The sequence below is a fragment of the Eublepharis macularius genome, chromosome 3 (assembly GCF_028583425.1).
Source record: "Eublepharis macularius isolate TG4126 chromosome 3, MPM_Emac_v1.0, whole genome shotgun sequence".
Taxonomy (NCBI): Eukaryota; Metazoa; Chordata; class Lepidosauria; order Squamata; family Eublepharidae; genus Eublepharis; species Eublepharis macularius.
In genome coordinates this window covers 182,872,007-182,897,809 of record NC_072792.1, presented here as the reverse complement: position 1 = coordinate 182,897,809, position 25,803 = coordinate 182,872,007, and the positions used below count along the sequence as shown (strand labels likewise).

The following is a 25,803-nucleotide window of genomic DNA, read 5'->3' as shown; positions in this document are numbered from 1 at the left end:
CTCCTTCTCCACTTCGGCTTTCAGCTTTTCCCTCCAGCCCTGATCGGGTGAAGGGGAGGGCTTAACGCGGCTGCGCGTAGTCACCACACCTCCTAATTGCGTAGGCAAAAACACTGTGTCGATGGTCTCCTCCCTTTTGCTCTTATGTTGAGGCATGCATGATAGAGCGTCAGCGAGGAAATTAGTTTTGTCTGGGAGGAAGTTTAAGGTAAAATTGAATTTCGAGAAGAACTCCGCCCACCGCAATTGCTTGGCGTTTAGTCTGCGAGGGCTGCACAGGGCCTCCAAATTTTTGTGATCCGTCCAGACTTCGAACGGATGTCTGGCTCCTTCTAGCCAATGCCTCCAATTTGTGAGCGCCGCCTTAACAGCGAAAGCCTCCTTTTCCCACACGTTCCAATTCCTCTCTGCCTCAGAAAACTTTCTGGAAAGGAAGGCGCAAGGTTTGAGATTTCCGTCCTCCCCTCGCTGCAATAACACACCCCCAATTGCCGTATCGCTGGCATCGACCTGTACTATGAATGGGCGGTTTTCATCGGGGTGTTGTAGCACGGGTTCTGAGACAAACTGCTCTTTTAGCTGGTTGAATGCTGCCTCGCACTCGGGTGTCCATGATAGCTTCGCCCCAGGTTTCTTTGCTTGTTCCCCCTTGTCTTTCGTTTTTAACAGTTCAGTCAAGGGGAGCGTGGTCTGGGCGAAATTAGCAATGAATTCTCTATAGAAATTGGCAAACCCTAGAAACGATTGCAATTCTTTGCGAGTTGAGGGGACCTGCCAATTTAACACTGCTTGTATTTTTTCTGGGTCCATTTTTAAACCCTCTGACGATATACAATAGCCCAGATAGGTGAGTTTAGGTTTGTGGAACTCACATTTCGAGAGTTTAATAGGTAGTTTGTTATTCATGAGTGTGGTTAGGACCTTTTGTACAAGTTCCACATGTTCTTCCTCCGTTTCTGAGTAAATTAACACATCATCAAGATACACCACTACCCCCTGGTACAGAAATTCATGCAGGACTTCATTGATCATGGACATGAAAACCGAGGGGGCGCCAGTCAAGCCGAAAGGCATTACTAAATATTCATACTGTCCGAGTGGGGTATTGAACGCAGTTTTCCATTCGTCCCCTTCTCGAATACGAACATGGAAGTAAGCATCTTTTAAATCCAATTTTGTAAAGATCTTACCTTGGGCCACGACGTTGAGTAGATCTTTGATGAGTGGAATGGGGTAGGCATTGCTAGCGGACACCGCGTTTAGTCCCCGAAAATCGGTACACAGTCTCAAGCCCCCATCCTTCTTTTTCATGAATAACACTGGGGCTGCATGGGGACTATTAGCTGGGCGGATGAACCCTCTTTGCAAATTGAGATCGATGAACTTTCGAAGTTCGTCTCTTTCGTTGGGGCTCATAGGGTATAACCGACCCTTGGGCAGTGTGGCCCCTGGCAAAATTTCCACAGCACAGTCCATCCTCCTATGCGGAGGGAGGGTATTGGCCTCTTCTTCTGTGAAGGCTTGAGTGAATGCCCTATATTGTTTAGGTATTTGGTTAATTTCTTCTTGGGTGAGTAGAGCTGACTCAGACATAGTGGGATTTCTTCCCCAGTTCTGATCCCAACGATGAATTTTGCAGGATTCATGGGTGAAAGTAATACTTCCTTCTGCCCAGTCGATGTGGGGGTTGTGATCGCACAACCATCGGCTTCCCAGTATCAGGGGATATTTGGCCGTGGCACTAATGACGAAGGATCTGGTTTCCCAATGTGACCCCATACCGGTTATGATCGGAGTAGTTTCTGTGGTAACCGGATTCATGTTAGTGCCATCCATTTGTTCAAAAATGACAGGTATATCTTTTTTTTTTTTTTTGAAAATTTTTTATTGGGTTAGAATCCATTATTTCCACATTTACATTCAATTTTCCCCAATTTTTTCATCTCTAACCCCCTCCCTTTCCCCCCCTTTTTGTTGACTTCCAACAGCTTTCCAACCCTTTGTCCCCTTTCCCTTACTTTTATTAGCTTCCTCTATCTAAAACAAATATATATTCTCCATTATTCTAAGCAGTACATCCTTAACTATTTTTAACATTATATGCCCAAACTGTAAGCCTTTGTTTCCATCTTAGATAAACAATTTATCCCAATTTTTCAATTTCAGGTATTTCTATATATCATAAACCATATAGATCATACATTCGTTTATATCAAACAATTTGACTTATTCTCTATATATATTACTCATTCTATCTTTTTATAATAGTTCTATATATCTCTCCTCACGTAGTCAATCAATTTGACCCATCTATATCTTCAGACATTCAGTTTGGTACAAAACTTGTCAGAAAAAAAAGAAAATATTGTTAGTTAATCGCTCCTTATATTTAGTCCTTATAATTAATTATTTTCTCTATGTTCTGTTTGTTAACCTATATATATCTATATATATGTCAATCTATTAATCTGACTGCTTATTAATTCACATTTATCTCTTCTCCCCCCGGTAAAGTCTCCCCCCTCTACTTCAATACTTCAGTAGTTCTCAAACTGCCACAGTTTTCCTCCCACCTCCCATTTCTTCTCCAGGTATTGTTTCAGCTTCTCCCAGTCTGTGTTGAACTGCCCTGAGTCCAGATCTCTCAATTTTCTTGTCATCTTGTCCATTTCAGCCATATACAGCAATTTGTAAGTCCAATCTTCAATAGTTGGCACTTCTTGTACTTTCCATTTTTGCGCATACAAAAGTCTAGCTGCTGCTGTCATATAAAATATCAACGTCCTGTGTTGGGCTGGAATTCCCTCCATTCCCAAGTTCAGTAGCAGGAGTTCTGGGTTCTTATTAATTTGAAATTGTAAAATTTCACTCATTTCTCTTATTATTTCCCCCCAGTACTGCCTGGCTACCTCACACGACCACCACATATGATAGAGGGAGCCCTCATGCTTCTTACATTTCCAGCATTTATTAGAAGTATTCAAATTCCCTAGCGCAATCTTCTTTGGTGTCATGTACCAACGATAGATCATTTTATAAATGTTCTCTTTGATATTAATACATGTCGTTGTCTTCATTGTAGTTTTCCACAAGTATTCCCATGCCTCCATTGTTATTTCTTTATTAAAGTTTATAGCCCATTTCACCATTTGTGTTTTAACTATCTCATCCTCGGTATACCACTTCAACAGTACTTGGTATACCTTAGATATTCTTTTCTTATCTTCTTTAAGAAGGGTCTGCTCTAGTTCCGAATTCTCTATTCGTATACCTCCCTTTACAGAGTCCGAATTATATAAGTCTCTGATCTGTCTATACTGGAACCAATCGTAGTTAGGTGATAGTTCCTCTTGTGTCTTTATTCTAAGTTTGGATGCTTCAGTTTTAGTTATTTCTTTATACGTTAAACATTGTTGTTCATTATCAACAGCTCTCGGGTCTATCACCTCATATGGAACCACCCACAAAGGGGTTCCTTCTTGTAGATAAATTCTGTACTTCTTCCAGATTGTGTATAGACTTCTCCGAACAAAGTGATGCAGGAACATCGAGTTGACCTTTACTTTGTCATGCCATAAATATGCGTGCCATCCAAATATTTTTTTATATCCCTCTAGGGCTAATAGTTTCTTGTTCTTTAATGTCATCCATTCTTTCAACCAAACTAGGCAGATTGCATCATGATAAAGTCTCAGATTGGGCAGTTGCATTCCGCCTCTTTCCTTTGCATCTTGTAAAACTTTCACTTTCACTCGAGGCTTCTTGCCTGCCCAAACAAAATCTGATATTTTCCTCTGCCATTTTTCAAATTGTTTGGAGTCTCTGATGATTGGTATTGTCTGTAGCAAAAACATTACTCTTGGTAACACATTCATCTTAACTGCTGCAATCCTGCCCAACCATGACAAATTCAATCTATTCCATTTAATCAAGTCTCTCTCTATCTGAGTCCATAGTTTTTCATAATTGTTTTTGAATAGATCTATGTTCTTTGCAGTTAATTCGACTCCCAAATATTTCACTTTACTTGTTACTTCACAATCCGTTGTTTCCATTAACAATTGTTGTTTCTGCTTAGTCATATTTTTGCATAATATCTTTGACTTCTTTTTGTTAATGAAGAAACCTGCCAAGTCTCCAAACTCCTTGATCTTATCTATCACTCTTGGCATGTTCTCCAATGGGTCCTCTACAATTAACATTATGTCATCCGCAAATGCTCTGACCTTGTATGAATAGTCCTTTATTTTTATTCCACGAATTTCATCATCTTGACGTATTTGTATCATCAGAATCTCCAATACTAAAATGAACAACAATGGAGATAACGGGCAACCTTGTCTTGTTCCTTTACTTATCGTCAATTTCTTGGTCAATTCATCATTCACCACAATTGCTGCAGTCTGGTCTCTATAAATTTCCTTAATTGCTCTGATGAATCTTTCTCCCAATTGTAGCTTTTCCATAGTGGCAAACATAAAGTCCCAGTTTAAATTGTCAAACGCTTTTTCAGCGTCAACAAAGAAGAAACCAACCTCTTTGTCACAACGCTTGTCATAATATTCAATAGCATTGATCACTGAAAAATGACAGGTATATCCAAGTCTTTTACTGGAAGCACTAGCCCATTGACTAAGGCAGGTGCAATAATGTCTCTCGAGCGGCCCGAATCAATCAGGGCTTGCACACGGATGTGCATCTTCTTGTCAGGGTTTACTAACGTTACAGGAATGAACAGTATGGACCCCGGGGGTCAGTTTAACACCGGACCAGACTGACGTGCGATCTGCCATTTGGGTCCTTTTACGACAGATCCATTTCGTTTCCCGATTCCGGGCTCTCGGGATTCCCTCCCCCGATCAGGGCTATTTGATCGTCTTCGGTGATCTCCTCCAACTCCAGTCCTCTGTCTGGGAAGCTTTTTCTTGGCGCCCCCCTACTTCTCGGGGCAGGTCTGGGTACAGGAGTAGGGCGCGGCAGTGCTGGGCTGGTTAGGGGAGCTGGGCGTCGTAATTGGAGCCGAGGTCTTTGCACAGGCCGATATGGGCATTGCGCTGCGAAGTGGCCACCCTGGCCGCACTGTAAGCACAATCCCTGTTGCCATCTAGCATCTCTCGCTCCACGGGTGGCATACCCAGTTCCCCTGCTCCCTCTCAAAGACAATGGTGTGGAGGAGCATCTTTGGCTCGGGGGTTGTTGATGTTGCTCCGCTAGGCGAACTTCTAGAAGTCGATTTTCGACTTCGCAAGTCTACTGTATCCATCCTAGCAGTGTAGGCGGGTTGTCTTGCATGAGCGCTCGGTCTAGTAATTTCGGGTTCAACCCTTGTTTATACAAAATGATCTTGTTGGACTCCTCGCACCTCGGGCATTTGGCAGCAAGCTGTCGGAATTGTGTAGCATAGTCTCTAGCCGACATACTGCCTTGCCTAATCGCTTGCAACTCTGTTCTAGCCCTGGTTTCCTCCAAGGGATCCTCATATTGCGCCCGGATAGCATCCACTAACCCCTGGAGAGTTTCCAGCTCGGGGGCCCCCACATTATAAAGTCCCACATACCAGTCAGCCGCTTTACCTTGGAGACGCGATCCCAGATGCTCTATCTGGCTGGCTTCGCTTCCAAACAGGTGTCCCCAACGATTAAAAAATTGCACCACTTGTACCAGGAAAAATCCCAACTTGGACGGGTCTCCATCAAAAGTCGCGTCCAGTTTGACCCATCCCATGGGTAGATCCTGTCTGGGGGTCTGGACTGGCATGGGACAGGCGTCCAGGGGCCCCAGTTGCAGTGGTGGCTGACGCGGATGGGAATGCGGTTGAGGTTGGGGGACAGGTTGTCTCGGCGTCGGCTGCGGGTGTAGAGGTTGCAGGGGTGGAGGGGCCACCGGCCCCATTGACGGTATCGACCCAGGAATCGGCAGGGGTCCCCTCGGCGTCGGCTGTCTCGGCGTCGGCCGGGTTGGTGCTGGTCGGGTGGGGCGAGGTTCCCTCAGCGAGGTCTGAGTTCCTTGAACCACCCGTGGCGTAATTGGATGGTTCGCTTGGGTTGTCGGCGGTTGAATTATAGGGGAAGGAGGCCCTTGTGGTTGTGCCGGTAAAGTTCCTGGAACCACCCTCGGTGTGGTTGGCTGGCTCGCTTGGGTGGTTGGTGGAGGAATTATAGGGGAAGCTGGTACGCGTGGTTGGGCCGGCGGTTCTTCCTCCTCCTCCTCCGTTTCCTCGCTGCTGCTGGTATCTGTGGTTGCGGGCTGGTCTGTGTACAGGTCCTCCGGACACGGTCCTCCTCCTTCTCCCGCCATGAGGGACCCCCCTCCAGTGGCCCCAATCTCCTCACCCGTTTCCGACGGTTGCTGCGGCCATATCTGGTCCTGCAAGTTAGCCAGACTCTGGCTAATGCCAGGCAGGCCTGTTGGCGGGGCCCTGTCTTTGTCCCCCGCCACTAAAACTGAAAGCAGATGTACTGCGTTGGCTAGACTCTCTTCCATACTCTGTAGTCTATTCTCCAACCTCTGTACTCTGTCTGTAGACTGCTGCGGATCCCCTGTATCCCCGGTAGTTGGAGGGGTTGGCGGGTGGTCCGTGCTCAGCGTCTGTTGCCACGGCAGGGGTGCTTCCACCCCTTGTTCTTCCTGCAACCGCGCCGCAAGTACACCTTTGGTTAATCCAGTGATTGCTGAAATTCCAGAATCAATGGCAATTGTCCTGCTCTGGAGCTGTGCCCAATGATGCTCTCCAACATCGGGTTCCCCCACCCTCGGGGTGACTTCGGCATAGTCCCAGCTCAGAGCCCCTCGCTGGGAGGTGTCCCCTTCCATTTGTTCGGCCGTCCGATTCCAGAACAGCCACGGACGGCCCTCAGCTTGCTCCGGGATAGACCCCAGACTACACCGGCTATCCAACTGTATTTGGGTAAACATCACGCTGATCCTCCGCTCCCTCGTCTCTCTGGGCCGGGCCCCCCACTGAGTCGGGGTGGGCACGCTGAATAGTGGAACGGTTGACGCGCTGGGCCTCGTTCTCTCAGAACTGGGAGCGAGGGTAAAAATGGTTGTAACCATGGATCCTTGTCCCCTTGGTACAACTTGAGAAGATTCCGAGCCTCGAGGACCGGGAGAGACATACGGGTCGAACAAAGGGTCCCTGGACGGGACAGCTTTGGAATCCGTTTGATCCGGTTGAGGCATTGGAAAGAAGATTGGTAACAAAATGTCAGAACTGTGGCTAGATAAAATCCTTACTCCAGTCTGCCTTCTGCAATTAGACAAAAGTCCATTGTTTCCAAAAAGCAGTTAATGAAGAAAAAGATTATTATAGTCCACTGGCCTGAATGCAATATCCAGGTTGGTACATATGCATTGTTACCAATGCCAGGCAAAGCAAGAGATACATAGTAAATACCATAGCTGACCCATCCTCCTCCCATAGTTCTCAAAACATTCCCTTTGAAGCTGCGAGAGCGAAAGCTTCCCCAAGGCCGGTTCTTGGTGGAACGTCGGTAGCCAAAACAATGCAGGTCTGTGAGATAGCTGCCTGGGAACCTCTGCACCTGGGGAAGAAGGCACTGAACACTGAAAGGATTAAATATGGAGTCGGGTAAGCAAAAGTACACAAGAGAGCATTCGGATCCTGACATTGTGTTGGGATCAGCACACGGAACACAGGAACACGTGGCACTGAACGGCACTGGGACCGTGCCCTGTCCTTGAAGACTATCCCACCATGTTTAAAAGTTGTTTTATTTCTGTTCTTTGGGAAAGGTTTATGGTTTATGTCGGCACATATTTTTAATGTGTTCTCTTAAAGATGACTTGACTACTGTGCGGGAAGTAAAAACAGCATTCCACACACCTCAGCCCTTATCATTTCTCCACGGGTAATCCCCCCCCCCTGCCCAAGGTCCCAAACCGGCCTTCTAATCTAAACGGCATTCCCAATATCCCTACACATGATACAGCATCGGTTGCCTAGGGTGATCAGCATTTCAACATTCCCTTGCCCCAGTGTTTGAATTAGTCAGAATTCCTTGTTCACAGCATTCCATCAATACTGCTCTTACTGATGTTTTAATTCTCTTCATGTGTTTCTCCAGCAACATCATACAGACATGAGGGGGAGGAGGAGCCCACGGAGGAAACAGGCTCAGAGGTGACCGTGCCAATGGATGAAATGGCCTTGCAACCCAGTTCTGAGGCAGTGAAGCAAGAAGAGGGAAACAGCTCCGAGTTCAATGAAGAAGTCACACCTCAGCAAGCAGTGATTCCACCAGAACAGCTGACTGAGCATTCAGGTACACAAATGGAACTAACTACACCGTCATTCTGCCGCATGTTAAACACGTGCTCTGTAATGATAATGAACAAAATTAAATCAAGTTCTCCAAACCCCCTTTTCAGGTGACCCCTGTGAGGAATGCATTCAAGCGCGGTGTCCACTACACACTGTAAATGTGCCTTCTACATCTTTGGCAAGGGAACAGCCCCTTGAGATACTGGAGACTGTTCACAAGGCAGTGGGAGCATGCCTCAGCTGCGGTAAGTAACCATCAATGACTTACTATGTTTGTGAACACAGAAGTGGCCACTCTGCGCTTACACCTTTTATTTCCACAGCAAAGAAAACCAACAGAAGGATGGACAGCCTGCAGGCCTTGGTGAAGAAGCTAGAAAACAATGTGAGGAATTTGAATGAGGAGAACAAGAAATTGAGGTCCGACATTGATAATGTGCTGTCAAGGTTTAAGGAGATGTAGAAAAGATTTATTTAACATGCATGTTAGTTAAGTGTCCATATGATGCCTCACATGTAATCTTTCAAGTTTTGAAAAGAATAAAAAACAAATTTAAAACTGTGAAGTTTCTCCCGTGGGTCAACATTTCAAACAACCGTGGTCAAAAAATAGATCTGGCAAACCGCACCTGGATTGCGGTGGGTAACAAAAACCAATTTTTTTTAATGGCCATTGTCAACCCCTCGCCAACATCGAAAAACACAATTACAGCTGTGACAAACATAATTTCAACAGCAATGATACGTGTGATATGCAGATTCTAACCCGAATGCTGCACCGGAGAAACATGTGGGGCTCAGAGGGATGGATCATATCTTTCTCTCTTTTTAATGATCCGAGCCCTTTTTCTTAGTGGTGCCTTATCATGATCGTTATCGCGTGTTTTGCTGTTGGCATTTTGGAAAGTTTCTGCAACCGGGCCTGCTCTTTGCTCCCTGACAAAGAGTTCAGTCAAGGAGCTGAGGGCACCAACAGCCCTATTAAGCCCCTCCATATTTTGTGACTGTGCCTCAATAAAAGCCCTACGATCCTCTCTTGCCTCCCTGATAATGTCCTCGTGCCATCTTGTCTCTGATTCCATGGCTGCACGCCAATGGCTGGTTGCCTCCAGAATTTCTCCACGTTCCTTTCTGTTGTTCTGTTCCTCCCTCTGTGCCTGAGATAGCATTCTCTCTGTAACGTTGGTGAGGACAGAGACGCGCCTGGTTCTGGTGCGTGCCTTTTCTAAGCGCGTAGCAGGAGACAGTTGTGCCGTGGGGACCTGCGGTTGTTCCACTGCTGGTGGATTGTTCAGATCTCCTGTCGGAAAGGACAGTGGTTATGCAAGTAGTAGTTACAAAGGAGTTTGCGGAGGTCACAATTTCAGCTCTTTCCTACCTTGCGGATCCTCTGCGCCCTGTCCTGTCACCTCCGGGAACTCCTCTATCTGAGTTAAATCTGGATCTTGGAAATAAAAGATTTGGTTGTAAAATGAATGAGTTGATCTTCTTCATTCATGCTCACAGAAGTCTTCTTGACATCAGCAGAACGATGTTTACACCAATATTTGCCATGGTAGCCCAACCCCCACAAACAGATAATTATTTTGAGTCTAGAGCCATGTTCCTCATGAAGCAGAGCATACCAGGGCTCATTGGGAGGGCAGCATTGATTGTTGACCACAAGCACCCCACTCTATCTGTATCTTACCATCTGTGGCATTTTCATCCTCTGGATCGGTCATGGCCATGGGGGGGGGGCTTCTCCGATTGATGTTTCTTGTTCCGTGGAAGAACCTGCAGTAATTGAAAACAAGTGATAGGCTGGTAAACAGTTAATGTACCATGGTTCTCCAGGGGGGGAAAAAGGGAGGTGACGTTACAGACCATTGTCAGGTGTGGATTAATGCTTGGTGGAAGATAACCCACCCACCTTTGGGATACCTTGCACATTGCTGATCAAGGTGAAGTCCCCCTCTCCTTTCACAGAGCCCTTCTCTGCTGAAACCTGCACCAGCCCCAGTAAAAAACAACGTTTCCCGCCGCTAGCTTGCCTTGAGAAGCGGATTTCCACAATATTGGTTATACGTCCCCATAGGCAGAATAAACAACACATCCTTGGAAGCGTTCCACGCACAAAAGTTAAATCAGGGAAATGCCCCCCCCCCACTTGCGCCTCATCCCTCTCCTGCAGTGATAACCCAAACACAATCAATCCGTTGAGCATATCCCCGAAATCCTAAGCAGAAGGAAAAAATGCCCCTGAGACTCCGGGAAAGTTCTGCCCAGGCGGGGCACACTGGAGGGCACAGCGAACCCACCCCAACCAAGGACCAGTCATGTCGGTCAAAACTGCATGCTCACCTGAATCATTGGGAGTGGAAGCGGGGACCGCCTGAAGATGTAGAGTGACCATTGGATGTGTGAATAGTTCCTCTGATCCCTCCCATGGAGCGGGAACGCCATGGTTCGACAGATCTTCCCCCATGGGGTCGGCATTGCTCACCGACTGCAGGTTAAGACTTCTTGCCACCCTTTGTGGCCGTATGCTTGCATCCCCTCTGAAAATTCTTGCAAGCTGTGCATAGAAAGGGCATGTTGCAGGGGCATTTCCCGATCTTCCATTGTGTGCCGCGACCCTCTTGTACTCCTGTCTCAAAGCTTTTGTTTTTGTCCGGCATTCGAGTGCGGTTCTTGCATGGCCTCTCGCCACCATCTGCTCTGAGATGCGCTCAAAAACATCAATGTTCCTATGACAGAGCAATAGTGCCTCTTGCACCTTCTCCTCACCCCAAAATTCAATGAGGTCCAATGTCTCCTTCTCCCTCCAGGAGACCCCTCTCCCGCTGGTTGGTTTTAGTGCAGCCATTTCCTTGAGCAACCGTTGAGCAGTGTGCGGAGGTGGCACAGATCGCAGGAGTTGAATTTCCCGCCCAGCAAATAATGGCACCCCATTGGTCCACAAAAATCACGTGATCCCAGAAGGGGTGAGTTTGAACCTCGTTTGAGGGCACCACCCGCTGCCCCAACCTCATTCCCATCCCGAAAAAAGGAGTCAAAATATGTAGATCACACAAGTGGAGATGTCCCAATGCACCTTTGCATCCACAGAACGCAGAAACGTTATGGCCAATTTTATTTTTCATTACTGGAAAATGTCGATGGTGGTTCCTGATTGAATTGTCAAAATGCAGAGAGTTTTGGGTGGAGAGGGGTTGTCACCGAGGAATGAAACGTTTGGTTCATCATGACCACAATCGCTCACCGCTAGGCAAACTTTTTTTTTAAGGGGGGGGTTGGAAATGTGAGGTGCGTAACACGAAGTTATCAGGATGCAAAAGACGGGGAGAGAAGAATAGAGATGGCGCCAATGGAGATGTACCGCTGAAACATTCAGTTAGCGGGGAAAAAATGGCGGACGAAGCATTTGGGGAGCCGGAGACGCAGACCAATCAGCTTCCGATGACAAGAATTAGGGGGGGAGAGAGAGAAGCAAAAAAGGGACAAAAGTGTTCACACTGGGATTTATTGGATCAGCATTGAGTTGGCAGCGGATTATGGGAAAATTCGCGGTATGTCCGCAGTGAGAAAAATCGGGGATAACCCGGACTGACAGCGGCTCCGCGTCCCATGGATGCCTTGCTAATGTGAAAAATCTGAAAACATGGGATGCAAACCAGGGACAGATACGCTGCTAAGTGTGAGTGTGAAATAACTCTTAGTCTTATAGGTGCTACTGGACTCTTGCTCTTTTCTACTGCTACAGACAGACCAACACGGCTACTCATCTTGATCTATCAACATGTATTATAGCTAGCTTCCTGACAATCAAATTTGCAATACCCCTGCCTGCCACCTACATTTTAAAGACTCCTACCTTTTTCCACTCCCTGTGTCTGATGAAGGGAGCTTTGATTCTCGAAAGCTCACACTTTGGAAATCTAGTTGGACTTTAGGTGCTACTAAACCCAAATCTTTTTTTCTCCTTGATTTCTCAAAGACTGGTGGCTGAATGTATCAGTGGCTCCCTTGAAAAAGTATTGTGTTTTGAGTTGACACAGGGTGATACAAATATTTCTTCTTAATCTTCAGTGAGTGACTTGTTCTTCATACACTACTGGATGCTTAGTTTTTGGTTTTTTTAATTTTTATTTTTGAATTTTTTGACAATATGCAAAGTAAAAAACCAAATATATAACCATATAACTATATAAACAGTATGAATATAAACATGTGCTTGGGACAGTGTATAAATTGCCTTGGCAGTATTTACAATATATGTGGTAAAGACAACGAAAGAACATAACATTTAATAAATTGCTATAACTTTGAGATTGTCAGGTATTGACTTCAAGTATTTGTTTTGCTTTTCCATATAGTTCAGAAAAGGCCACCATTTCTCATAGAAAATGGATCGGAAGTTCTGGTTCTCAGCGGCTGAGACACGGTCTGTGATTTTCTCCATTGTGAGAAATCCCCATAATTTATTAATCCAAGGCTGTATTGTGAGTGGGACTTTGGATTTCCATGATTTTGTGATTATGGCTTTGGCCGCACTGATCATAATTGAAATCAGATCTTTTCGGATTATGGGGATGTCCTCATTTCCCCACAAGTTAATACTGGATGCTTAGTTAAGCAGGAGCTGGGAGAGGTGGGTGCTTTAAACTTGATGAAGTCTAATTCAACCCTTTGGTGTTGATATACATTTAGCAGCCATGGATGGACACACCACGCATCTGATGATGTGAGCTTTGGCTCATTAAAGCTTTCTGGGAAGTTTTGTCAGTTTCTAAGGTGCCCTGGATTGCCAGGGAACTCCGACATGGTCTGATTTCACTTCGAAAAAGGAAACTTCTATGAAATGAGGAATCTGGTAAAAAGGAAGTTGAAAGGGACAGTCAAGAGGGTTAAATCTCTTGACAAGGCTTTGTGGTTAGTTGAAGCCTCAGTACTATAGGCTCAGTTGGAATGTATACCACAGGTCTGGAAAGTTAGTACAAAGTCCAAGAGGTGACCAGAATGGCTACCAAGGGTGAAGGAAGCTTTTAGAGAGAAAAAGAGTTCCTCCAGGTGGGTAGCCATGTTGGTGTGCAGTAAAAGAGCAAGATTCGAGTCAAGTTGCACCTTGAAGACCAACAATATTTCCAGAGTGTGCTTTCGAAAGTCAAAACTCATACTTTGGAAATGCAGTTAGTCTCTAAGGTGCAACTGGACTCAAATCTTGCTCTTTCTTGGAAGCCTTCTATTCATAAGCTGGGCGTAGGCAGTCCTTGGTCCAGACAGCTCTCCAAACGAGAAGCTGCTTACCAGAACAACATACCACCTAAAGGAAGTACAACTGCATGTATACAACGTCTGGGAAAGAAAGGGGAGGAAAGCAAGTATATAGTAAATATTTCACTCTGGGTCCTTTGGTGGAAGCTCAAATGACAAGAAAGTTCTTGGGTTACACAGGTCAAAGATGGCTGAAGCTCATGTGGGCTCTGGGAAGGTGGCTCTCTTCCGCCAGGAATCACCAGAAGGCCTCACCTACCGCATCCCAGCTCTGATGTACCTGCCTTCTGAGTCCGCTTTCCTAGCCTTTGCGGAGGAACGTTCATCGCCCAGTGATGACCACGCCAAGTCTCTGGTGATGAGACGAGGGAAGAAGGAAGGACGCTCTGTCCAGGTAACGAAGGTGGGGTGGAGAAGAAAAGAAGAGTGGGGAATGGGGAAGAGGGAGCAGTTTTACAAAATTATAAAGAAAGTGGATAATTTTGGGTGAAGAAATAATTATAGCGGAGCAAGTGGATGGTCCCTCCCCCATAAAAGTAGATCACTTCATAAAGGGCTGAACATCTCATATATATCACTGTGAACTGCCTCAACTTCTTCCATAATAAGCCCTAGAAAGTTTGGAAAGGCTTCCAGGAGGAAGTCTGAAGATCTTCTTTGCTCGTTTTTAGGAGAAAGTATGGGGCTGAGTCAGTTTTCAGTGTGGATAATTATTTTATTGGGCTTTATGTCAGCAGAGTTGTCTAGTATACAGATATGCATGTGAGTATAAGCCTGCATTACAGAGTGTGTGCGTGGAGAGAAACAAACCCACACTCAAAGCCTTGGTTAAGCTTTAGAAAGACATACGAGTCCATTTACTACTGGAACTCCATTCTGGATAGGAAAGGGGGGGGAGAGAGATTTCTTTCTAGTAATTTAGTCTAAGATGCTGGTGGATTAGGACAGCATGTCCTGCACTCATGGTGGGAAGATAGTGAAGAAGAGACAAAGACAGGAAGTTGTGGTGATACAAGAAGGAAGAAGCCCCCGAGAATACAATCTGCCCTTCAAAGGATAGTCTCAGGATTGTAGGACGCAAGGATAAACACGTCCTTGACCTCTGTCACTACCCACTAAAACCTGAGAAAGGGACAGTGTAACAGTCTCCTTCTTCTTACACATTGGCTATTTTCGCACTGCTTACCGATCGTGCAAAACTCCCGGAACAACGCACCTTCCTGGTGCGATTTCCCACCATAACTCTGTTTAGTTCCTATCAATTGTAAAATGTCGATGTAAGGATAAATTTACATTTATACTAGAAATTTAAATTTCTACTAGTAGATCATGGAGGTAATTTGAGACTCCTTGCGGGACAAAGTGTGGGACACAGATTTTTAAATAAATCAGTCAAGTGCAGATATCCTGAGAGAGAAGCCGATGACCCTTTCCTGCATCTTTTTCCAGTGGGGTCCTCAAGAAGCCCTGGTGACTGCCGTCCTTCCTGACCACCGCACAATGAACCCTTGTCCGGTGTATGACAGAAGGAGTAGCAACGTTTTTCTCTTCTTTATCTGCGTTGAGTGTCATGTCACGGAGCTGCACCAGATCAAGTCAGGGAAGAACGCTGCCAGGCTGTGCTACATCTTCAGCCAAGATGGCGGCCGCACATGGAGCCAGTTGACTGACTTGACTGACGAGGTGATCGGAGATGATTTGATAAACTGGGGCACCTTTGCTGTTGGGCCCGGCCATGGATTGCAGACAAGCTCTGGGCGCCTGGTGATTCCCGCGTATGCTTATTATATCCACAAGCGTAGCTGTGGCATTCCAATTTGCTGCTGCACCAAGCCTCATTGTTTCATTTTCTACAGCGATGACAGTGGCCAGAACTGGGCCCAGGGCCAGCTGGTCACCAGCTTCCGAGCAGGAGAGTGCCAGGTTGCTGAGCTGACCCACCAGGAAAACGGCCAAGTATTATACTGCAATGCCCGCAGTACAGAAAAGTTCAGGGTTGAGGCCTTCAGCACAGATGACGGCAACCAATTTGAGGAATCTTTCCTGTGTAAGGAGTTGCCCGAGACAGGAAAAGGTTGCCAGGGCAGCATGGTGAGTTTCACCTCAGTGCCGCAGCCATCAGAGACGGACCACATAGAAGGTACAAAGCAATCAAGTCAGCCACTCGATATTAATCCTGCAGCATCCCTTGACTCTCCAAAGCAATGGCTGCTCTTCTCTCACCCCACAGGCAGACACAAGCGAGTCAATCTAGGAATCTACCTCAACACTTCCCCGCTGGTGAAGGGCAGCTGGAAGGACCCCTGGGTGCTGTATGAAGGGCCCAGTGGCTACTCAGACCTGGCCGTGTGCGAGGAGGGCCAGTTGCTGCTCTTTGGCTGCTTGTTTGAGAGTGGAGTGTCCAGTGAGTTGGAGGAGATCGCTTTCCAGCTTTTCAGTAATGTTGAACTCCTGAAGAATCTGAGGGAAAGTTGATCTCACACAGACTCTTCCTTAGGAGTTTGGGCTGCCCTAAACGATGCTTAGCACCCAAGAACAGAAAATGAGACAGTTTTTAAATTTTTCCTTCTGCTAATCTTGGTTCAGTTATTGGCTTGGAATTCTGAGGTGAGGATTTCAGAAAATGGCCGCCACTCAACCAACAAGCCCTCCTTTTTACCTCACCGGAAAAAGCACAGAGAAACCGCTGCAGCCACATCTTGAAACTAATAGTAGCAAATATGCTCTCTTATATTCAAGAGGGTTTTGATTATTACCTCAGGATTTGTAGCCCATATCTGTCAACCAGTGAATAAGCGTTGCTTAATTGGTGTCGCTTTTGCTCTGGAACCTGAACTGGCCTGAACTGTGGTTCTGGCGCTCATTTGCTTCGCTGGCACTTTCTTCGCTAGTACTTTCAAGAAGAAAGTTTCTAAAGCTTCTAGAGGCAAACCTTAAATTTGAGTGGGCAAAGCTTGATGAGATCTTAGCAGTTGCCGGCAGGCTTTGTTCAAATTCCATGAATCAACAGTGCCTGCCCATTTCCCCCCTTTCCACCTCCCACGAATGTTCGCTTGGGCTGTATCCTTTCCTTTGGCTTATCTGCTAATATTGCAAATGTTTTGGTTCCAGGAACAAAATTCTGCTGTAGCCATCAGTCACAAAAAGCGCTCTTCCATTCTTCTTCAGCAGAAATTCCAAAAGTTGGGGGGTGGGGGTGGATGTTGGTGTTCTTATCTGATTTTTAGGCAACTATCTATGGAGGGTGGGGTGTGGAAATGGATGGGACCTTGCACGGGGTCTTAGCTCTCCCACCTTGTGCCAAAATCTTTTTTACTGGGTCTCTAGGTATCCACAGTAACTGCTGGCATATAGATCTTTCTGCTGCCTGTCTGAAAATGCGTACCTTGTAAGGCATGTTTGTACTATAAATATATGTATCAGATTCATACCAGTTTAAAAAGTATGGTCTCCTACAAACTTAGGCTGTTTTTGCACACGTTGGATAATGCACTTTCAATGCACTTTAGCTATCATTTGGAAGTGGATTTTTTGTTTCACGCTTGAAAAATTCAGCTCCAAAGGATCTCTAAAGAGGATTGGAAGTGCATTATCCAACGTGTGCCGAATCAGCCTCACTTGGGAACTGTTGTTTGGTGATGCTGTGAAAAAAAATTGTTGAAGATCCAAAGCCTATCAAACCAGTTTAAGATGCCCTAATCCCAAGATCATTGAAAATTTTATCGGTCTCTGGGATGGCTCATGATTGGGTTTGCCAGCCTCCAGGTGAGGCCTGGAGATATCCCAGAATTACAACTGATCTCCAGACTACAGAGATTAGTTCTCCCAGAGGAAAGAGCTGCTTTAGAGGGTAGACTGTATGGCATTAGACCCTGGTAAGGTCTCTCCCCAGGCTCCATCCCCAAGTCTCCAGGAATTTTCCAAGCTGGAGTTGGGAACCCTATGATACCATGCTTTGTAAGCTTTAAAACTATGTGTACAATCCTGAGATCATAAATGGTCTTTTAGGAAGTGGCAATGGCTCCCTCTAGTGGCCACAACTCCAATCCACCTGTTTATTCCTGTCTTTAGAAAGTTTGCTTTCCTACTAGGAATGTTTTCCCCTCTGGGCCTTCTCTCCCTCTGTCCAGACTCCCAGGCCAGATCTTGCATGTGCCAATAAACCTTCTGCCTCCCGGCTGCCTCTCATCTTTGTGCTTTTCATCCTTGGGCTGCTTGTTTGGGAACTCCCCTGCCCTCCCCTCTCTTCCTTCCATCCAGGTCTTCTTATCCCCTTCTCTACGGATTTCCCTTTGATTCCCGGCAGAGGGTATTGTGCCAATATCAGTTGTATGACAGGCAGAATTGCAGCAGAAGCAGCACTCCACATTTGGGTTGCCAGCCTCCAGGTAGTGCCTGGAGATCTCCCAGAATTACAACTGATCTCCAGGCCACAGAAATCAGTTCACCTGGAGAAAATGGCTACTTTGGGGGGGCGGACGCTATGGAATTATGCCATGCCAAGGCCCTTTCCCTCCCCAAATCCCTCTCCAGGTTTCTCCAGGTTTCACCCCCCAGATCTCCAGGAAGTTTTGAACTTGGAGCTGGCAACCCTACTCCACATCCTGTGTCCGTGCTGGAGAACGATTTGCATTAGTAAAATACACAATTTATTGTTATAAATAAATACTAAAATGTCGCATTCAAAGCCCTACATGGCTTTGGTCCTTCATGCCGGCAGGACTGCCTCTCCCCCTACGCTCCACCAAAGCAGCTTCACTCATCTGAACAGGGCCTTCTGCAGGTAAAGGTAAAGGTAAAGGTAAAGGTAAAGGTAAAGGTAAAGGTAAAGGTAAAGGTAAAGGTAAAGGTAAAGGTAAAGGTAAAGGTAAAGGTAAAGGTAAAGGTAAAGGTAAAGGTAGTCCCCTGTGCAAGAACCGAGTCATTATTGACCCATGGGGGGACATCGCATCACGATGTTTTCTTGGCAGACTTTTTACGGGGTGGTTTGCCATTGTCTTCCCCAGTCATCAACACTTTACCCCCAGGAAACTGGGTATTCATTTTACCGACCTCGGAAGGATGGAAGGCTGAGTCAACCTTGAGCCAGTCACTTGAACCTGGCTTCCGCCAGGATCGAACTCGGGTCATGAGCAGAGCTTGGGCTGCAGTACTGCAGCTTACCACTCTGCACTACGGGTGTCACACTGCAAATAGGCAAAATTAACAACTGCACATATGACTCATGAGAAGTGAGAAATTCAGAGTCAGCAATAGGTAATGACCAAATAAGCGGAACGAAAAGGGTACATTGATCGCGAGACTAGTTAGAGAACTGAGTAGCAGCCAGTTGAAAGAACTGTAGAGGTCAGATGTATGTAATGACCAATTGCAAATTAATCTGCAGGCAGTTCCTTTTGTACTGAAAAAAATGTCTTTAAGACTGATTCCGCACACGTCGGAAAATGCACTTTCAATGCACATTATCAGTCGTTTGAGGTGGATTTTTTGTTCCGCGCACAAAAAAATCCATTACAAATGATCTATAAAGAGGATTGGAAGTGCATTATTCAACTTGTGCAGAATCATTCTAAAACTGCTTGTAAGCTTTATGTTCTTGGGTACCCAGGGCTCCTTTGAAAGCTCTTGGGTACCCATATTGCAATAGTCAATATAATCATTGAAAAGAAGCACTTGTCTGTCTCCTCCTTTTGCTCTGAAGAATCTGGGCAAGAGCAGAAGGGCACCATTTGTGTAATACATACCTGCACGTTCTCCGAGGTGGCACCCACCTTATGTAATGTCAGACTGATGAAGTTAGGAGGGCTTCTGTTCTCCTGGTTTTCTACAAACTGTGTAAAACTGAGACATGCAGGAGGGCTTTCTTACGCAGGTTGTACTGTCATGAAATGTTTTCAGAAATATGTTTTGCAAGACTTTTACCTCTACTTCTATAAAGTTCAGCCTCCATTGTCGCAAGGTGCAAAGATCTGCCCCAAACAGCTAAAAAGTAGAAGATGCAATGTGCAGAACAACACATCAAATTGTCAGATATAATCATTTGCAACAGCTGAGAATACCTAAAAAATACTACAGAAAATGTAAGGGGAATCATGCTTTCAAAGGCTTAATCCACTTAATAAAACTTTTCTTTCTTCCCTCGTCTTTCCTTTCAGTCTTCTTTCCCTTGTCTCAGGTGCCGTTTGTCCGTTTTTTCCACTAACCGCCCTCCGCCTGAACATTCTGACAGCGCTGGGCTCCTCCCAGTCAGTGGCGCTGAATCCTCGTGCTTGCAAGGCCTTTCGTAACGATGGGCTGCCTAGAATCCCCATCTCACTCCCACTTCATGCGCCGAGATGAAAAGGACCACAAAATCCCTTCCGATGGCCCACTCTTGTGTCCTCTATTCTGTTGGTTTTCTGCTCGTAAGTTGTGGCCCACGGCTGTGTCACAGCGAGATTTAAGGTGGCTCAGACCCGTAACACCACTTCCGCTTTTAGAGTGTTGTGGCTCAGTGGCAGAGTATCTGCTTGGTATGTAGAAGGTCCCTGGTTCAATTCCCAGTACCTCCAGTTAAAGGACTGGGTGACAAGTGATGTGAAAGACCCCAACCTGAGACCTTGCAGAACTGCTGCCACTCTGAGTAAACAATACTGACCTTGTTTACAATACTGTAAACAATAAGCCAGTATCGTAATGCACTTGTATACAATGAAATATCATATGCAGTTCTGTAAACGATGCAAAACCAAACTATTCAAAAAGGATTTTTACTCAAATGGGAGGGCTGTATTGTAGGGATGGAGTCTCAGATGCTTCACTAACTCTGCAGGAGTATACCGTATACCCTGCAGCTGTGGACAAGTTTACATCGGGACCACACAGCGTAGCATCCAGACAAGAATAAAAGAACATGAAAGACACTGCAGACTTGGCCATCCTGAAAAATCTACAGTCACTACAATATAATTGCTCAAGGTCCCAGTAGCTGTCAATCTCTCATCACAATGTATAAATATACAGTTCATGTAGATACAGGTTGTGACGTGACGCGTTGTCCGAAGACAACGCTCCAGATAAGTAGGTAGCCAAGTAGATGGGTGGCAACGAGTACGAGCTGGCAATTTCTTCGCTCATTTCAGACCAAAAATGTCTTTCTTCAGGCCGCAATGTCTGAAATTGACACTACACAGTAATACTACAACAGTCACGCCAAAAATACAATAATATTATATAACCACACACCGTTCATTTACTTACAACAGCAGGAAAATTAATTCAGTTCAATCATCATTCTTTATCAATTGCTCCATGGATAATCAGGTAGATAATGAATAGGTTCCCTAACCCCTTCCCTCCATTTAACTCGTTAGATGGAACACGCCCAAATCAATTTAAAGTCCCATTGCACTTATTCCCAATTAATACATACATTAAGTTTTAAATTTTCTTTTCTGGGAAAGGCGACAAGGGAAACACAACGAGGAAAAATCAGGGAGGGAGGAGGGAGGGGGAAAAGGGGAGGAGGGGAAACAAGGGGCCACAAGACACAACGAGAGACAAAATGAAATATACAAGAACTTGTTTTGGCAGAGACCCATTGAGGAGGTAACTCACAAGAAGCACGAGAATTCAATATCATGGTTGAGACCATGAGGAATCGTGGTGTTCAGCCGAAAAATCCATCTAATCTCGGCTTGAAGGAGAGCCTTAAGTTGATAGCCCGGTTTCGGTATAGTCTCCAAAACTGAAAATTTAAAGGTGCTATCAGACATATGTACTGAGTGAAAATGTTGGTAAAGAGGTGTATCCAAATTGTGATTTTTAATTCTGGAGATATGCTCCTGGATACGAAGGCGGACCGGACGAGTGGTACATCCTACATATAGGAGACCACAATTACACTGAAGAAGGTAAATGACATTAGGGGTGCTGCATGTGGGAAAAGACCTGGAATAGAGCTGTTTGCCATTAGACGGATGGGAAATATATTTCAGGTCAATACTGAGATGACACACACTGCAGTGGCCGCAGGGGAAATGGCCTATGGGAAGGTCATTCTCCTTCATCGTATCTGTAAAGTCAGAGTGCACCAATAGGTCACGCAGGCTCTCGGTTCTCCGATAGCCTATTTGGGGTAGATCATCACATCCGGGTAAATTACTAAGTATGTTCCAATTTTTTCTGATGGCATTAGTGATAGCTCCTGACATAGGGGTAAAGTCAATAGCCCAGGTAATCCTGTCCAAATTCCGGTCTCGGGGTCTGTAGGTGAGTAGGTGGGATCGGGGGGTTTGTTCGGCTTTTTTAAGAGCACGATTCACAGTCCAGCTGGGGTAATTGCGTGCCCTGAATGCTGCACCCATGCGTGCAGCTTCTTTTTGGAAATCTTGTTGTACTGATTTTGTACTGACTTACTTGGGGGCTGAAGCAGGGGCAGAGGAAGGAAGGAAGTGTGGTTTGTGCCTTAGATGACTGGAGGAAGTCACTGGCCATGCCTCATTTCAGAATTTAATAAAAATGTTTTGAGATAAGTACATATCAGATGTGTTCAGCAATTAATATGGGAGACAGAACTCAGACCATTTCTCAAATCTTCCCAAGATACAGACATACCCAGTTTTAACCCACCAATACAAACCTCTTGGCTCCTCGTACCACCTTCCCCTCCACAATGATCGAATTGCCCTTCTTGTTCAAGTTCTGGATAAGCAGTGTCTACACAAGAGGGAAAACAGCATTATTTCGTTCGTTCATTCGTTCGTTCATTCAAAATGTTTATTAGCTGCCTTCCCGTCAAGAGCCCCTGAGGATGGGCGGCTTATAAATCGAAATAATAATAACAATAATAGTTGAAGCCTAGTGAAAAAGACTAGTGACTATAAGGGACAAGGGAGGAGGTAGGGGGGAGGAAGGTGGGGGAAAGGTAATGTGAAATGATATACGAACAATGTAAGCTGCATATGTAACAGATGCTAAAAACTCGAATAAAAAGATATTTTTAAAAAATAACAATAATAGTAACAACAACAACAACAAAAAGGAACTCAAGAGAGATAGAAAGTATAAAGAAACATAAATATAAAACAAACTGGTAAAATACATTAAACAGTGATTAAGCAAAAGCTGTCCCAAATAAAACAGTCTTCAGCCACCTCCTAAAGATCGAAAGCGAAGGAGCCAGGCACACCACTTTGGGGAGACTGAGCTCCACAATCATGGGACGGCCACCAAAAAGGGTCTCTCACCTGTACCCACCAACCGAGCATCTTTGGTTGATAGGACAGTCAGGAGGGCTGATCTGAACTCTGGGGCAGGAGCCTATGGGAGAAGATGTTCCTCCAGATACCTTGGTCCCAAGCCATGTAGGGTTTCAAAGGATAAAACCAGCACCTTGGATTGGGCTTGTGAGCAAATCATTAGCCAGGGTAGGTGCTGCAATATTGGGGATGCATGCTCTCAAAAGCTGGCCCCGAAGAGCAGTCTAGCTGCAGCTTCTGAACTGTCTTCAAGGGCAGCCTGAAATAAAATGCACTGCAGTAGTCCAGTTGGGATGTAACTGAGAGCGGGACCACAAGTGACGCCTGACACAGGTTGGACACTAGTCAGCTTCCCTCAAGTTTTGATGGGAAATGTAGGCATCGTAGTCTTGCAGTTTGACTCTCCGACTGCTGTCCAATGGACTTTTCAACGGTCACTTGTCCAACATTCCGCCAAGCTGCCTACATTTCCCATCAAAACTTGAGGGAAGCTGGCAAGTGTCCAACCTGTGTCAGGCGTCACTTGTGGTCCCGCTCTGAGGCATGAGTGACCGAGCCAGCAATGGGCACAGCTGATGCAGCACTCCAAGCCTCCGCAGCCACCTGATTTTCTAAGGTGACCTCTGTGACGAGCAGCACTCCTGAGCCGTGAATCTGAATTTTCAAGGAGAATGTAACCCCTTCCAAGACAGGGAAGATCTCAGATCACTGGTCACCCTTTCTACTAACCCAGAGAACCTTTGCCTGGCCAGGATGAAGTTTCAGTTTGTTTGCCCTCATCCAACCCATTACTGACTCCAAGTACCGGTTCAGAATATCAACAGCATCCTTGGAATTAGATGGAAAAGAAAACTAGAGCTGTGTACCATCCCCATATTGGTGACACTGCAGCCCAAACCTCCGGATGTCCTCTCCCGGGGGCTTCATGTAAATATTAAATAACACGAGGGATAAAATTGAGCCATAGATCAAACGCCATGGGGTAGAACAGGAGTCCCCCGTACCACCTTCTGAGACCGATCACCATGATAGGATTTAGACCACGGTAATACGGTGCCCCTTAGTCCCAAGTTTGAGAGGTGGGTCAGAAAGATACCATAGTCGATGGGATCAAAGGCCGCTGAGAGATCCAGCAGGCCTAGCGGGCCTCCTGTCTAGTTCTCAGTAGAGAACACCAACCAAGGTGACCAACGCAGTCTCTGTTCCAAATCACTGCATGAAGCCAGACTGAAAGGGATCCAGAAAACCGGTCCCTTCCAAGAACCCCCGGAGCTGAGAAGCAACCATCCTCTCTCTACCACCTTCCGCATTAATGGAAGACTGAAGACTGACTGCAAGTTATACAAAATAGTACGGTTCAGGGAGAGTTTTTTAAATTAAAAAAACCCACACAAATCTAATTACTGCCTCCTTGTGCATAGAGAGTATTAACTGAGCTTATTAACAGGGCTTTTTTTCTGGGAAAAGAGGTGGTGGAACTCAGTGGGTTGCCCTCGAAGAAAATGGTCACATGGCTGGTGGCCCCGCCCCCTGATCTCCAGACAGAGGGGAGTTTAGATTGAGGGCAATCTCAACTCCCCTCTGTCTGGAGATCAGGGGGCGGGGCCACCAGCCATGTGACCATTTTCAAGAGGTGCTGGAACTCCGTTCCACCGCATTCCTGCTGAAAAAAAGCCCTGCTTATTAATAGATGGATGCCCTCTAGCCTGTGGAGAAACTGGTGACACAAACGCCCACGCATTTCCCTAGGAAAGGGGTTAAAGATTTCTGGCCCCAGAATCTCCATCAAACATCTCCTCCATCCTCCATCCATCTGTGCATGCAGGTGCCATGCCACAAAATGTTACACTTGATACAAAAGCCTTTTGGTCCTTAAGATGCAGAAAGGCTCTTGTTCCCCCCTCAGCAAGACATCCGCTAATGAGCTGTGGCACACAAGTATGGGCTAGCCCTTTAGCAGGGGCCATAGGGAACAAGCCATGACCCACCCCACACAGAAGAGAGTGGTCTCCTCAACAATCCACCCATGTGAGGCTACCAGCAATCTTCTGTAGTAATTCGAGAAAAAGAAATTCAGGTAGTATAGCTATTGAGCTGCACTACCTGCAAACACACAGCACTGGAGGAAGAGAAAATACCATGGCTGGTTTTGCCCGGGACCTTTGCAACAATCTGGCTAGGAAGTTTCACTACAGCAGCGGACTTTTACTTTGGCCATAGCAGGCCAAGGCTGCAATCTTTACCCAGAAAGAAGCATCACTGAATCAAGTGGGACTTCCTTCTGATTTCCATTCACTCTCTAGGTACTACTTCAGAGTTGCCCGTTCCTCCCACCGACAGGCATTTTAGTAATAACCCATTACACCTAACCACTCGACACAGATTGCAGAGCACAATTGATATACAACAGTTCAAATTCAGTAAACTGTCGAGGATCACCATTACAGATCATCACCTAGACCACCCCTCTAAAGACAACGTACAGTTTCCATTGGTAAATCTGTAGCGCTTCCACTTGGGATTGCTAAGGCTTAGCAAGTCAGCTTCTTCCAACAGATACCCTGCTTGATTGGGCCGTCTGAACTTTAAATAGAGGCCTGGAGCCCGCCCTTTCTTTTTCCCACCCAATCAGACACGAGGTTGTGAAATCTTTACGAGAACCTCATCCGAAACATTTTGAATTTCTGTAATTTGATCTCCTTAGGAAGGAGAGAAAAATAAGTCATAACATGTATAAAGAAAGGAGATCAAATTCCATATGCAGAAAAAGAAATACAAGAGCAATTTATTAATTTTTTTTTCAGGACTATACAAGAAGAAGTCTGTTTCAGAAAGTGGAATAAGAGATTATTTAAAAGGCAACCCGATTACAAAGTTTATGCCAGAACACAGACAAATTTTAAATCAAGCAAGAACAATTCAAGAAAATTCCCAAGCAATATAAAATATGAAAAAGAACAAACCTGTAAGCTGCCTTGAGCCAAGAAGAAAGGTGGGGTATAAATTAATAAAAACTGGGAAAGA

The 25,803-nt window shown here is 45.7% G+C and overlaps 2 protein-coding genes and 1 long non-coding RNA gene across 4 annotated transcripts; 1 reads left to right on the top strand and 2 right to left on the bottom strand.

Moving 5' to 3' along the window:
- Window positions 1-9,081: 9,081 nt before the first annotated feature.
- LOC129326340 (uncharacterized) lies at window positions 9,082-10,256 on the bottom strand. The gene is made up of 4 exons (XM_054974495.1): window positions 10,208-10,256; window positions 9,975-10,060; window positions 9,663-9,728; window positions 9,082-9,584 (listed from the first exon to the last, which is right to left on the bottom strand). The coding sequence occupies exons 2-4, from the start codon at window positions 10,012-10,014 to the stop codon at window positions 9,082-9,084; spliced, it is 609 nt and encodes a 202-aa protein (XP_054830470.1). The 5' UTR covers window positions 10,015-10,060; window positions 10,208-10,256.
- Window positions 10,257-13,727: 3,471 nt separating this feature from the next.
- Window positions 13,728-16,478, top strand: LOC129326339 (sialidase-3-like). The gene is made up of 2 exons (XM_054974494.1): window positions 13,728-13,934; window positions 14,990-16,478. Exons 1-2 carry the CDS (start codon window positions 13,728-13,730, stop codon window positions 16,013-16,015), a joined length of 1,233 nt encoding a protein of 410 aa, XP_054830469.1. The 3' UTR covers window positions 16,016-16,478.
- A 3,795-nt stretch (window positions 16,479-20,273) lies between these two features.
- On the bottom strand, window positions 20,274-25,333 carry LOC129326569 (uncharacterized). Of its 2 annotated transcripts, XR_008596711.1 has the most exons (4): window positions 25,263-25,333; window positions 22,161-22,237; window positions 21,137-21,266; window positions 20,274-20,692 (listed from the first exon to the last, which is right to left on the bottom strand). It is a non-coding gene; the product is annotated as an uncharacterized LOC129326569 (long non-coding RNA). The 2 variants fall into 2 exon arrangements; XR_008596712.1 differs by lacking the exon at window positions 21,137-21,266.
- Between the last annotated feature and the right edge of the window lie 470 nt (window positions 25,334-25,803).